General features: G+C 41.8%; 1 protein-coding gene across 1 annotated transcript in view; it reads left to right on the plus strand.

Moving 5' to 3' along the window:
* Positions 1-15,459, plus strand: part of CDH23 (cadherin related 23) — a 1,475,307-nt gene that overhangs the window by 818,647 nt on the left and 641,201 nt on the right. The window contains exon 16 of the mRNA XM_030204991.1: positions 9,125-9,197. Within this exon, the coding sequence (XP_030060851.1) occupies positions 9,125-9,197 (73 nt within the window). The remainder of the gene's footprint in view (positions 1-9,124; positions 9,198-15,459) is intronic.

Raw genomic sequence — 15,459 nt, forward strand, 5'->3', positions numbered from 1 at the left:
TTATATAAGTCTCTATGATCTCTCTAGGAAGTAGAGAGTGTACCTGAGTAGAATATATCATTTCCTGTTATTACTGTGAGTTATAATAAATGAAGTAGTTGAGACTGTTTATCTAATCTGAGAGCGTCTAAATATGTTACACTGTGAGCCATTTTTGCAATCTGCATTTTTATAGTAATCTGGCTCCTGACTGGGAAATGCAAGGTAAATTTGATAGTGGCTGAAAACAGGAACAGAAAGGTATAAGCCAGTTTGCCAATAGTTTTGTGCCTGAGCTTTGCTGATGGCCATTGAAAAAGCCGCTGAAATTAGGAACGGGCAACATTTCAGTGTTAAAGGTAGACCAGTGCCAGTTGGCACCAGACCTGCATAAAAAGTCTGTATTGCTCACCATAGTTCCACTGCATCCAGGAGAGGCTTGATCACTACGGAAGTAAGTGATTTCAGCATGTAGAATAACATTTTATGCATTCAAAGAGCTTAAAAAATTGCCCGAGGGGGGGATGGGGTATAGGTTCATAAAAGTAGAACACAACCAAAAAAAGAAGAAGGTGGGGTAGACCAGTGGTTCCAATGAAGAATATTTATTTAAAAATCAGTAAAATGACAAGGAGTCAAAATTCAGTAAAATGGCTGACTTGACGCAGTCTGCGTTTTGATGCCACAATGCGCCTGCATCAGGAGTCAAAACAGAAATGGCAATGGAAAATCAGGATCAAGTATATATATATTATACACATTTATTGTTGGTTTAATCACGATTGATGAATATGACTGTTGGGTAGACTGGATGGACTGTTCAGGTCTTTATCTGCTGTCATCTACTATGTTACTCTGTACCTCAGATAGCTGATAGATCATGAAGCAAAGGAAGCACATTGTTCATGTTCCCTTTTGCTGTGAAAACCATCAATGCGGGTCAAGCACTTAAATAGGTCCCCAGAATTCACGCCCCTGTGGTGGCTGCATATGTTACTGAAGCCAAGCACTATAGAATCTAGATTAAGACACAATGCACTGTAACCCTGTATGTGAAAATCTCTGTAATAGTGTAACGAAATGTAAACTTTTAGGAGGCATTCTTATTGTTGGTATTTGCTACTGGAAAGATTTGGGGGATATCTCCCTGCCATCTGTTGCATCCCCAGTTCTGCTCTTCTCCTTTCTCCTAATTAGAAAAACAACCATGACTACTAGAAAAGGAGTCTTGGGGGTTGATAAGAGTCTAAATACGTCCCCGATATACCCCATGAAGAGCTTAATCACTTCTGTCTAACAACCCAACTCGAAAAGGTCACCAGTTTCTGTCTCAATTCAGTGCGCTAGTGATTTTTAAGTAGCTGTCATTTACCACAGCCTTTAACAAAAGGAGTTCTGTCTGCACTGGAAAAGCGGATGGAGTGGGGTGAAATGACACTAAAAGGGAAAAAGAGAAAAAATGTGGCTGTAGAGAGGTAATTAAAAAAAAAAAGAATCTGGTGCTCGATTTTTAATAAAGAAGTGTTTTGTCATGCAAATCACTGGATTAGAACCAATATAGCAAGCATTAATGCCAGTATCCCAGAAAATATCATTGCTAATAGATTTCTGCTTGCCTCTCTGTCACTGGCATTAAATAGAGGCCACTTCTGATGCTGCAGCCACAAATGGTAGCAATATAGAGATCCATAGATGGAATTTTCACAGGTCTTTTGGATTTGGTAATAGTAGCTCATACCTTTCTAGTAGTTCAAAGTGAATTATATTCAGGTACTGTAGGCATTTTCCTGTCCCCCGGAAGGCTTACCTTCTAAATATGTACCCAAGACGATGGAAAGTTAACTAACTTGCCCAAGAGCACAAGGAGTGGCACTGGAATTTAAACCCTGGTTCTCAGCCTGCTGCTCTAACCATTAAGCTTCTTTTCCACACCACTTTTGGATAAAAAGGAAGCTTCTTGTTTGCAGGCTGTTTGATGGTCTTGGCACAGTTCTCTCTTTAAATAGGTATATATAAAATTCATCGTCATCACTTCAATGAAAACCCTAATCTAGCATAAATTCTGATATATAGCACCCTCATAATAGGAACATAAGGGGCATGACTGGACAACACAAGTGCTCAGTTTTGTGGTGAAGGTAGTAAAAACGGTGGTTCTACTACTTTAAATTAAGAGTCGGCAAAATATTTTTGAGAAAGTGCTGATTCCCACCTCAGGGAGAAGGAAGTTCCCCAGTAAATTACAATTCCTCCAACAATGGGGGGAAAATGTCTCCAAAAGGGGGGGGGGGGGGGGGGCTCAGTGAAATCATTGCTTTCTCCATGCCATGTGCACCAACCTGCATTATTCACTGTAAATATATTCTAAATCAGTAGACCGCAGTGTTGATCTCATTCATTATATGGCATACATGCTGTGGGGTTGCCAATCTTTGCTTTATTTTAAGCAGATTGATAACCTAGTTTTGGGAAACAGGGTTCTCATTCTTGTGCTACAAGTTAGGAGCAGGGTTAAAAAGGGCTTCAGGGTTTCAGCTGGTATTATTTCTTAAAAAAAAAAACAACAACCAAACAAATAAATAAATAAATAATCAAGCCTCTGCGTTGGTACCTGTTAGTGTCTAAATCAAGGCCTCAATCCTTACATCTACGCAGGCGATGTCACGATCTACATCCCGTTCAAACACGATCTAACAGAAATCTCAACTGAAATCAAACACAGCCTCCAAATAATGAATTTATGGGCAGACACATTCCAACTAAAGCTCAATGCAGAAAAAACACAATGTCTCATCCTCTCTTCACAATATAACACGAGCAAACCAATCACTATAAACACACCAGAATACACCCTCCCCGTTTCGGTCAGCCTGAAAATTCTCGGAGTCACAATTGACCGAAATCTCACACTTGACACTCATACGAAAAATACAACAAAGAAAATGTTCCACTCAATGTGGAAACTCAAAAGAGTAAAACCTTTCTTCCGAAGGGAAATATTCCGCAGCCTAGTACAATCAAAGGTGTTAAGCCACCTAGATTGCTCCAATTCCATCTTCGCCGGATGCAAAGAACAAATCATTAAGAAACTTCAAACGGCCCAAAACACAGCAGCCAGACTCATATTCGGAAAATCGAAATACGAAAGGCCAAACCCCTAAGAGAAAAACTATATTGGCTCCCATTAAAAGAACGTATCACGTTCAAAGTCTGCACCTTGGTCCACAAAATCGTGGACCAAGATCTGCCAACCAGGAACACAAAAAGTTCAGCACACACATACCTGAACCTCCATTATCCCAGTTGCAAAGGACTCAAATATAAATCAATCTATGCATTCAGCTTCTCCTACTTAAGCGCGCAACTTTGGAATGCACTGCCTAATGTTATAAAAACAATGCATGACCTAACAATCTTCTGAAAACTACTGAAAACCAACCTATTCAAAAAGGCATTCCACAATGACTCATCCTAAATACCAGACTACAAAATATTATTAAAACTAAACAAAGCTGAACTCCTTACACCGGACTACCTCACTTATTCGGACACGCGCAACGCGTGATGCACCACCACTTCATTTTTCTTACCAGAAATGAACTTTCTATACTTGACTATTTAATTACCCTATAATTTATGCTATCATCCATGAACATTAATGCATCACCACTTTGTAAGATATCCTACCTTGTACATGCTATACCACTTTGTATTTCTGAGATCCAGAAGTGGCGACGGTCACTACGGCATTATGTAAGCCACATTGAGCCTGCAAATAGGTGGGAAAATGTGGGATACAAGTGCAACAAACAAACAAATAAATAAATAAATCTTTGTGCTATAATACACTTGTATTGTGGAGTATGGATACAAGTGAGGGTGTGGAGTGCCAGGCATACCTGCTGTGCATATAAAGGTACAAAACACACTGCTGCAGTGCTTCAGATTTCCGCATCATTGTTTTAGATGGGTTGTTCTCAAAAGCCTGCAGATTGGATATAGTTACACCTGAAAGAACTGGTTTTACTTTGAGGTTTGATTTGGCAGGCAGTGCACATGTGGGTATAGCTTTATAATAATGGTCAGGACCTAAATGTGGCAGGGGCCTGTGTAACTTACTGTATTCTGTAAGTTGCAGCTGTAAGTGCCCCCATGCTTCGCCTGTATGAATGCATCCTTGCATTTAAACACTATCCCCCAGATTCTATATAGCATGCCTAGATATCTGCACCAAAATCAAAGCGTATTCTATAACAACGGGCATAACTTAATTGGCTTAACAAACCAATCAGTGTTGATAGCAGCTCTTAACAAACAATAATGAGCACTAATTGGCAATAATTAGAATTTACACACACAACTCACTAAGCGCATTCTGTAATACAGTGTACCTAACTTCTAACATGCGCAGGCAAAAAAGGGGGTGGTTATGGGTGGAGAAATGGGTGTTCCAAAATTTACATGCGTAGTTATAGAATATGGTCCACTGCGCCTAAATCTACATGCTGGGATTTATGCCACGTTTTTATTGGTGTAAATGGAGATACGTAGTTTTAGGCATTGAGATATCTACTGAGCGTATTCTATACACCGTGCCTAAATCTAGGCACCACTTATAGAATATGCTTAGTCGGCATTGATTTCCATGCCGATTTTTTAGGTGCCATATTTAGAATCTCCTCATATGGGGTGAATTCTATCAATGGCGCCTAAAAAAATCGGCACTGAAAAAAACCACTTAAGCGGTTTCTGATTTCATCAAGTAATTTTACCTCCCTAGCATGTCCTGATGTTACATTTGCCCGGTCGGTGTCGAGGTGGTTGAAATCACCCATTGTTATCGTGTTCCCCAATTTGTTAGCCTCCCTAATTTCTGATATTTCTACATCTGTGTCTTCATCCTGGCCAGGTGGATGGTAGTACACTCCTAACTGAATAGATATGGATGGGCTGGAGTGTAAATTTTAAGGGGCTGCGACGTTAGCTTTAGAACTTTTAGTACAGGAACAGTGCTGGGCAGACTTCTACGGTCTGTGCCCTGAGAATGGCAAGGACAAATCAAACTCAGGTATACATATAAAGTATCACATACCATGTAACATGAGTTTATCTTGTTGGGCAGACTGGATGGACCATAAGGTCTTTATCTGCCGTCGTTTACTATGTTACTATCCAGCTCATTTCGAAAGTGATCACTGGCCATCTTCCAACACAAATCAGGAGATGGCCGGCGATCTCCTGAACACAGCCAAATTGGAATAATCGAAAGCCGATTTTGGCCGGGTTCAACTGCTTTCTGTCGCGGAGCCGGCGAAACATCAAGGGGGCGTGTCGGTAGAGTAGTGAAGGCAGGACGAGGGCGTGCTCACGAGATGGCCGGGTTCGCCTGATAATGGAAAAAAAAAGCCAGGCTTGACAAGCATTTCGCCGGCTTTACTTGGCCCCTTTTTTTTCACGACCAAGCTTCAAAAAGGAGCCCCAACTGACCAAATGACCACCGGAGGGAACCTCCCCTTACTCCCCCTGTGGTCACCAACCCCCTCCCACCCAAAAAAAACCAAAAAACTTTTTGCCAGCCTCTATGCCAGACTCAAATGTCATACCCAGCTCCCTGATAGTATGCAAGTCCCTGGAGCAGTTTTTAGTGGGTGCAGTGCACTTCAGACAGGTGGACCAAGGCCCATCCCCACCCTACCTGTTACACTTGTGGTGGTAAATGGGAACCCTCCAAAACCCACTGTACCCACATGTAGGTGCCCCCCTTCATCCCTTAGGGCTATGGTAGTGGTGTAGAGTTGTGGGGAGTGGGTTTCGGGGGGGCTCAGCAGCACCCAAGGCAAGGGAGCTATGCACCTGGGAGCTGCTTTTATTTTTATTTTTTTAATTTTTAGAAGTACCCCCTAGGGTGCCCGGTTGGTGTCCTGGCATGTGAGGGGGGCCAGTGCACTACAAATGCTGGCTCCTCCCATGACCAAATGCCTTGGATTTCGCCGGGTTTGAGATCGCTGGCATTATTTTCCATTATGGCCGAAAACCGATGCTGGCCATCTCAAACCCGGCGAACTCTGACATTTGGCCGGGCCCAACCGTATTAGCGAAAAAAAATATGGCCGGCCATCTTTTTCGAAAATACGGTTGGCTCCGCCCACTTACGGCGCCGGCCCTGAAGATGGCCTGCGCCATTTGATTGTGCCCCTCTATGTTACTATTCTATAAGCCGTGCCTAAAGTTCAGTGCAGTTTATGGAATAACATAGAAGCGGACAGGTTGCACATAAATTTAGGCGCTGCCATTTGCACCAAAGAAAATGTAGTGCCAATGCCTATACCTAAATGTATTCATAGAGCATAAATATTCTTTAATTACATGCAGAACTTAAAACCACACCTCCGATCTGCCCCAAAATGCCCATGACCCTCCCATTTCTGCTCTACCTTTTTTGGGCCATGTGTAAATTTTAAGCACAAAAGTCCTAATTCAGTCTAATTAGTGCCAATAATTGCTTGTTAAAAAGTCAATTATTGGCACTAATTGGCTCGTTAGTCTGTTAAATTGTGCAAGTAAATTGAGGGCACACCTAAATTTATGCACGCAATTATAGGGACTTTTATAGAATCAAGGAGTATACCGCTTACATGCACCCATACAGACTAGCACTTAGTTGCTTTGATGCTGCTTACCCAGAAAATGCTGCTATTTTGTACATTTACATGCGCAAGTGCACTTACCTGTAAGCTCCTTTTATACAATTACTCTTTATCCCCCTTATTCTATAACTTGCCACCCAAATTTAAGCACCATTTGCATGCTTAAATGTATAGAATAATAGAATACTAGCATTTTTGTGGGTAAGTGAATACATGCCTTAAGGGGCAAATAACACAAGCTAGTACCCTAACACAGCTTGACAACTTACCCCCGAAATGGCTAAGGTGGAGGCAGTGCGAAACTGTAGTTCTCCAGGCTCCTGGACAAGGAAGGGCAGATTGCTTTTCTTCTGTACTGAGGGAGAGAGTTCTATCTCCAGTATGTGAATAAAAGAAGGGCCACCGAGAGGGAAGTAGGGGGGGGGGGCAATTCCCCAGGGCCCAGCGCAGCAGTCTTTCTCTCTCTCCTGCTCCTGACGGGAGCAGAAAAGAGAAAATTCCAGTGTCAGGCCCCCCCTTGCATTGCCTACCAAAAGGCTGCTGGGCCCTCAGGCCACTCATGCTCGGTTTTGAAACTGAGCATGCGCAACGTGAGAGAAAAGCACCCGCGGGGCAGGCAGTGCGACAGAGGAAAGAACAGCGCTGGAGGAAGACCTCTTGTACTGGTGGGCCTCAGGATCCCTGCCAGCCAAGGTATTTGCAGTTCCAGCGGGGGGGGGGGGGGGCGGCAGCGGAGCAGCCCCCAGGCCCAGCTCAGTCTCTCGATGGACCTCAATGAAAGAACTGGAAGAAAGGCAGGAGAGGGGAGATATGATACAGACATTTAAATACATCTGTGACATAATAATATAGTTGTCTATTATTTATGTTTAACTTATTCTTGCTGTACGCCGCTTTGAGTGAATTCTTCAAAAAGGCAGCAAATAAATCCTAATTAATAAATAATACACAGGAGACGAGTCTCCTTCAATTGAAAGGAAACTCTGGAATGAGGGGCATAGGATGAAAGAGAAAGGGGATAGACTCAGAAGTAAACTAAGGAGATACTTATTTACAGAAAAAGTGGTGGATACATGGAACAGCCTCTCAGTGGAGATAAAGGCTGTACCTGAATTTAAGAAAGCGTGGGGCAAGTACATAGGATCTCTAAGGGAGAGGAAGGGATAGTAGATGGCATGGATGGGCAGACTGGATAGGCCATGTGCTTTATCTGCTTTCAATTTTCTCTGCTTCTCTTTCTATGACTAACACAAGTTAAGTTGATTTTGTGCACTTTTTTAAAGGCACCTAAATAAACTGGATGCGCACACCTATTTGGTACATGCTGAATTCTATCAACTGTTATTTTGTAGGTTTTTTTTCTCTTTGGTAAACCTTGATTTGTTTGGTACAACACTTTAGGACTAAATTCTACAAAATGGCTCCAAAAAAATTGGTGCCGAAAAAAAAGCACTTGGCGCTATTCTCTAAACAGTGCTTAAAGTTAGGCACCGTTTATAGAATAGAGCTTAGTGACGGGAACCACAACTACGTTTAGGAGTGACTATTTACACCAATGACACCTCGATAGAAATCCCCCTTCCTAAATTAGGTGCAGATCCCCTTTATTCTATAACAACACATAGAAATTGTGGGGAAGCCCCTGATCCACCCATGACCCTCCCATGGCTGTGCCTCCTTTATTGGGCCCGCTTGTACAATTTAGGCATGGATCCTGTGCCAAAAATTATGCAGGATAATTTTAATTAAAACCAATTAGCACCAGTAATTGCTTGTTAAGAAGCCAATTATTGGCACTAGTTGGCTCATTATTGAATTAAATTGCGTGTGTAAATTGGCCGCATGTTCAAATTTGCATGTGTAATTTGTAGTGACCTTTAAAGAATTTGAGGGTTAGAATGTAAAACCTGTTCATTTTAAAAGTGGGTGTGATTCCCTTGGATCCTGTAGCATATGCTGATCCACTCTGAAGAATCCTCATATCCGGAAGAGCAGAGGGTTTAGTTAGTGCTGTGCAGCTCTTGAGTATAGTCCCTTGCCACATACAGGAAGGCCCTGGGTTAGGTGACCTTACGTAGACATTAGAAGGTTTATTTGTAAATGGTCTGTCTGTGTTATATATTGATATATGATTGCATACTTTGTATTTACATTATTCCTTCTCCCCACACCCCAAACAGCCTGTCCAGAAGACCCAGAGTACCTCTGACAAACCGAGGACTAGAGGAGAACTTCCTTTAAAGTACTAGTCATTGGTCCAATTTCAGCTTCATGGCATGCTGAGACCCAGCTGGTCCTGATGGATAAGAAATCCAAACCCAGCTTTCCTATCTTGTAGGACAACCTGTGTGCATGCCATCATATGGCATTAAATGTGACCCAGTGTCTGTGGAAAAAGCACAGCTTTTATTCCCCCACAGAGGTCTTATGACCCTATTAGACTGAATACGCCTCTGCTCTGGGTGTAAGTTCTCTCAACTTTCTCCTTTTCATTGCAGGATGAAAATGACAATCCACCAGTGTTCAGCCGGTCGTCCTACGTCATCACAATCCTAGAGAACATCATGGCAGGTGCAGCAGTCAAGCCTTTGTTTTCCAGATAGATACCCTACTGAAATACATATAACAGAAATGTTGTATTTGCAGTAGAACTGGACTTTGAAGGTGCCGTATTTGGTATGGCAGTTACAAAACTTAAGACATTTTAGTCTACAACTGTCCTATGAAAATCTTCCAAAAATTGGGGAACATAGGAGGACAAAAGAGAATTCTAGTAGCTGAGAGAGCTTTTTATTCAGTATATGAGGGGAGGGGGGCTGGGGAAGAAATGAAGTGGAATCAGTTCAAGGGGTCTTCCTTTTCAGTCTAGAGAGCATAGGGGACTTTGGCCTGTTGAGCCGACTTTTTCAGTCCATCAGGTGAGGTGAATTGACCCAGAGGGACCTTCCTTTTCAGTCTGGGTGTGGTTGCAGGGATATCACAGCCTATATTGTGCAATGCAATAAGTAAACTTGGGAAGGTGTAGTCAAGCTTTTAGATAACTAGGGGTAGAGGGAGGAGAGGAGTAACACAATTTCCTTTAATCAGATAATTTTAATAATGAACTAATTTGCAAGTATTTGCTTGAGCATAGCTCAGTAATATGTAATTTTTTCTACATTGCCTTTAATGTTAAGTCAACAAGTAATAAGTCATCTAACACATAAATGTATTAACACAAAGCAGTGATAATGCACATTAATATGTATTTAATGTGTGTTAATATTGTGTTAGCCTTGGACACTTTAATACATCATATCCTAAATGAGAAATAAAAGTGCACCTCTTTTCAGCGAATAAAGCTGCAATAAGGGGCATTTATGAATTGGTTGACCTGACTTTATGCAATTTATATTTGAATTGGCCTCTGACCACTCATTATAATAATAATTAAGCATTAATTCATAGTACTTCAAGTGCGAGTCATACTTCCTCTTCACCTTAATGCTATTAGAAACATGTATTGAAAGAGCATCAGTCATGACAATTAAAAAAACAGAATTGACTGGTTAAGGTGTAATGCTAGGTTTATAAGACAGCAGTCTAAATGTGTTTGTTTGCTAGCATAGATTAAAAAGACATGGAGGCATATTTTCAAAGCACTTTGGGAGGCTAAGTTCCATAGGTTTCTATGGAACTTTGGGAGGCTAAGTGCTTTGAAAATGAGCCTCATGGGTTCATTGCTGCTAAGCAGCAGTATTCAACCTATTTGGGGAAAAAAAGTTTTGTGCTCTAAACCAAAGACTTGTCTACTCTGTGAAATGAGATTATGCATTTTTTGCTGTGTGAGAAATCACTACTTCTGTTTACAAATAAGCGTACCATTTGCCAGGAAATTTTGCCATCTGAGGGCTGAATTTGCTTTCCTTGGTGTATAGGGCTGCTTAAAATTAGTGCACAAACTGCAAGAGATCAATCAGCTCTCCTACCACTAAGGAATTCTCCGCATCTGCTAGAATTCGTACAGCATACCTGCACATGCTGGAAACTAGATTCCTGCAGTGAAATTTGCTACATATATGGTAGAAACTGAAGTGGAGGAATAGCCTAATGATTAGTGTAGTGGACTGAGAACCAGGAGAAATGGGTCCAATCCCCATTACAGCTCCTCATGACCCTGGACAAGTCACTTAACTCTCCACTGCTCCAGATACTGAAATCTTAGATTGTGAACCTACTAAGGACAAAGAAAGTCCATGTAAACTGCTTTGGTTGTACCAATATGACATCAAAATCCAATTTTGGATATTTTGTAGAAAACGTAGAAAAATCCAGTACTGAACATGGCCATTTTTAAATCAGAAAACACCCCAATTTTTATTTTGAAAATGGCCATTTGCCAGATGTTTTTGTGCTCAGTGCATCTATCTTTTATGACCACTAAAAAAAAAAAGTCCAAGGGAAAAATGCACAAAAACAAGCCATTGGGATATAGGAGGAGCCAATATTCTTAGTAGGCTGGCCACACAGACATCCCAGTAGAGCAGTGGAACACCCTAGGGAGCGCAGCAGTGGACTTCATATAAAAGGTCCCAGGTATACATCTCACCGTTACCCCCTTGTATGGTGAGTACTCCAAAACCCAGCAAAAAGCTATTGTATCTACACATCGGTTACACCTGCAGCCATAAGGGCTATTGTAGTGGTATTCAGTTGGGTACAGTAGGTTTTTGGTGAGATTTCAAGGGCGCACACATTCCACCACAAGTGTAATAGTTAGAGTGAGATCCCTGGATCTCCTTCTCTGCAGTACAGTGCACTGACCACTAGGCTACTCCAGGGATCTAATTGCTGCCATATTTGCATCTGAACCTGTCATAGAGTCTGGTATGTACTGTTTCTTTCACACCTTTGGGGGGTGGGTGGGAGGGGGTCAGTGACCACTGGGGGGGAGTAAGGAGGGGTCATGCCTTAATCCCTCTAGTGGTCATCTAGTCATTTAGAGCATCTTTTTGTTACTTAGTCGTGATTGAAACAGGTCTAGACCAAACTGTATTTTAGCCCTGGATGTTTTTGCTTTGTTCCATTATGGGAGAAAAATGCCTAAATCCTGCCCCCAACTCACCTCTGACATACCCCCTTGTGATTTGCATGCACTGCAGAGAAAACATCTCAAATCTGAGTTTTGAAAATTGCAATTAGGACATTTTTCGGAGAAAAACATCCAAATGCAACTTTATGCTGTTTTTGAGAAGTTTTTCTCTTTTTGAAAATTAGCTCCCAGCACAGTATAAATCAATGGGAATAAATGCTGAAATGTTATACTTTAGCTTACTAACAGGCTTATTTTCTAAAGAGAAGGACGCCCATCTTTCGACACAAATCGCAAGGTGGGCGTCCTTCTCACAGGGTCGCCCAAATCGGCATAATGGAAAGCCAATTTTGGGCGTCCTCAACTGCTTTCCATCGCAGGGATGACCAAAGTTCACGGGGGCGTGTCGGAAGCATAGCGAAGGCGGAACTGGGGAGTGCTTAACACATGGATGTCCTCAACCGATAATGGAAAAAAGAAGGGCGTCCCTGACGAACGCTTGGATGACTTTACTTGGTCCTTTTTTTTTAACGACCAAATCACAAAAATGTGCCCTAAATGACCAGATGAACACTGGAGGGAATCGGGGATGACCTCCCCTTACTCCCTCAGTGGTCACTAACTCCCTCCCACCCTCAAAAAATATTTTAAATATTTTTTCCAGCCTCTATGCCAGCCTCAAATATCATACCCAGCTCTATGACAGCGGTCCCTGGAGCAGTTTTAGTGGGTGCAGTGCACTTCAGACAGGCGGACCCAGCCCCATCCCCCCCTACCTGTTACACTTGTGGTAGTAAATGTGAGACCTCCAAAACCCACCAGAAACCCACTGTACCCACATGTAGGTGCCCCCTTTCACCACTAAGGGCTATGGTGGTGTACAGTTGTGGGGAGTGGGTTTGGGGGAGGTTTGGGGGGCTCAGCACACAAGGTAAGGGAGCTATGCACCTGGGAGCAATTTCTGAAGTCCATTACAGTGCTCCCTAGGGTGCTCGGTTGGTGTCCTGGCATGTGAGGGGGACCAGTGCACTATGAATGATAGCTCCTCCCACGACCAAATGGCTTGGATTTGGTCATTTCTGAGATGGTCTTCCTCGGTTTCCATTATGGCCGAAAATCGGAGACGACCATCTCTATGGTCGACCTAAATTTCGCAATTTGGACATCCCTGACCGTATTATCGAATAGAAAGATGGACGTCCATCTTGTTTCGATAATACGGATTTCGTCGCCCCTATCTGGGGACGTCCTGCGAGGTCGTCCTCAGGAAAACTTGGGCGTCCCTTTCGATTATGCCCCTCCACGGGGTTCTTTTACTAAAGTGGGTGGAAATCTGGGCTTTATGCATTCTAATGCAGGACCTTCCCATGCTCTGAGCCCAGATTTAATGCAGCAGTTTTTAGGGTCTTTTTATTTTTATTTGTATGTTGTATGCTAATGTCATTAGTGTGCAAGACATGCAAATAAATTAACTCAGGAGCGTGTATTGCCTCATATTTTTGAAACAAAAAGTATTAAAGCATCAAGCCTGCACTTTCCAGTTAGCACACGCACATCTGAATGCGCTAGCTGAATAGCACAGGAATGCTCACTGTTCACCGATCACATGCCTTATCTACAAAAATATTTTAAAAAAATAGTTAACATGCACTTAGGGCCTCTTTTATGAAGTTGTGCTAGCGGCTGCTGGTATGGTAATGCCGACAAAGCCCATGGGCTCTGTTGGCATTACCGCATGGTTTGATAAAAGAGGCCCTTAATGAGGAAAAACAGGCAAAATACCACAAAACACTTTAACGCATTGTATGGCAGCTTGTTGTTCCGCTCTAAGCAATCATTAGGGCTTAACAACCTTTATGGTTTATGGCTTATTTAAGATTTTATATACCACTCTTCTTGTGAGTACCACAGTGGTTTACAATTAATAAAATAACATTGCTTATAAAAGAAAAAAAACGCTAAATTAAAATAAAAAAAGCCATTCCTACATTACAGGAGATAGAGAAAATTATATAAACAAATACTTATATAGTTTTCAGGTTAGTGAATCCGGAATGTCCAGGTACCATCTGCCACATACGTACATAAATATTACCATACTGGGACAGACCGAAGGCCCATCAAGCCCAACATCCTGTTTCCAACAGTTGCCAATCCAGGTCACAAGTACCTGGCAAGATCCCAAAACAGTACAATACATTTTATGCTGCTTATCAAGCAGTGGATTTTCCCCAAGTCATTTTAATAATGGCTTATGGACTTTTCTTTTAGGAAGCTATCCAAACCTTTTTTAAACCCCACTAAGCTAACTGCTTTTACTACATTCTCTGGCAACAAATTCCAGAGTTTAATTACAGGTTGAGTGAAGAAACATTTTCTCTGATTCATATTAAATTTACTACTTTGTAGCTTCATCGCATGGCCCCTAGTCCTAGTATTTTGGAAAGCGTAAACAGATGCTTCACATCTACCCGTTCAACTCCACTCATTATTTTATAGACCTCTATCATATCTCCCCTCAGCCGCCTTTTCTCCAAGCTGAAGAGCCCTAGCCACTTTAGCCTTTCCTCATAGGGAAGTTGTTCCATCCGCTTTATCATTTTCGTCACCATTCTCTGCACCTTTTCTAATTCCACTATAACTTTTTTGAGATACGGCGGCCAGAATTAAACACAATATTCGTCGCACCATGGTGGGATAAAAAGGCATCATAACATCCTCATTTTTGTTTTCCATTCCTTTCCTAATAATACCTAACATTCTATTTGCTTTCTTAGCCGCAGCAGCACACTGAGCAGAAGGTTTCAACGTATCATCAGTGACGACACCTAGATCCCTTTCTTGGTCTATGAGTCCTAATGTGGAACCTTGCATGATGTAGTTATAATTTGGGTTCCTCTTTCCCACATGCATCACTTTGCACTTGCTCACATTAAACGTCATCTGCCATTTAGACGCCCAGTCTCTCAGTCTCCCGCGATTTAACGACTTTGAATAACTTTGTGTCATCAGCAAATTTAATTACTTCACTAGTTACTCCCATCTCTAGGTCATTTTTTAAATATGTTAAAAAGCAGCAGTCCCAGCACAGACCTTCCTTTTCTAATAATACCTAACATTCTATTTGCTTTCTTAGCTGCCACCGCTGCACACTGGGCAGAGGTTTTCCCTTTGAAATAAATATGTCTTTAGGGCAGCATGAAATTTGGGATATGTTAATTCTGGATGAACTTGGGAAGGAAGAACATTCCAAAGTGAAAAGCAGTGCAGTAAAATGCACTGGTTATAGTCAATTTTAACATTGCATTCCTAGGAGAAGGAAATTATAAATGATGGTCTTTCAGAAACCGGAGAGGCCTTGTTGGATTGTAAGGTATAGAAAGGGCCACAAGATCAGAAGGAGTAGCATAATGAAGTGCTTTAAAGGTGAGAATAAAAGTCTTATATTATGGAATAGAAAGACAGTGATAGAGAATGAAAAGGGGAGTTACATGATTGGACCGTTTAAATCTAGTTAGGATCCAAATTGCCGTATTTTGTACTATTTGAAGTCTACTTAATGAAGAAGATGGAAGCCCTGAACAGATGGTGTTACAATAGTCCAAATGAGAAGTTATAGGGACATAAAGGAGGGTCTGTGGGGAAGATTTATCAAGAAAAGGCTGGACAGTACAAAATTGGTGAAGAAATTAAAAGGATGTCTTCATTAAAGATGTAATTTGTTCCTTAAAAGAGAGTTCCTGGTCAATTATGATCCCAAGA

The sequence above is a fragment of the Microcaecilia unicolor genome, chromosome 5, assembly GCF_901765095.1.
Source record: "Microcaecilia unicolor chromosome 5, aMicUni1.1, whole genome shotgun sequence".
NCBI lineage: Eukaryota > Metazoa > Chordata > Amphibia > Gymnophiona > Siphonopidae > Microcaecilia > Microcaecilia unicolor.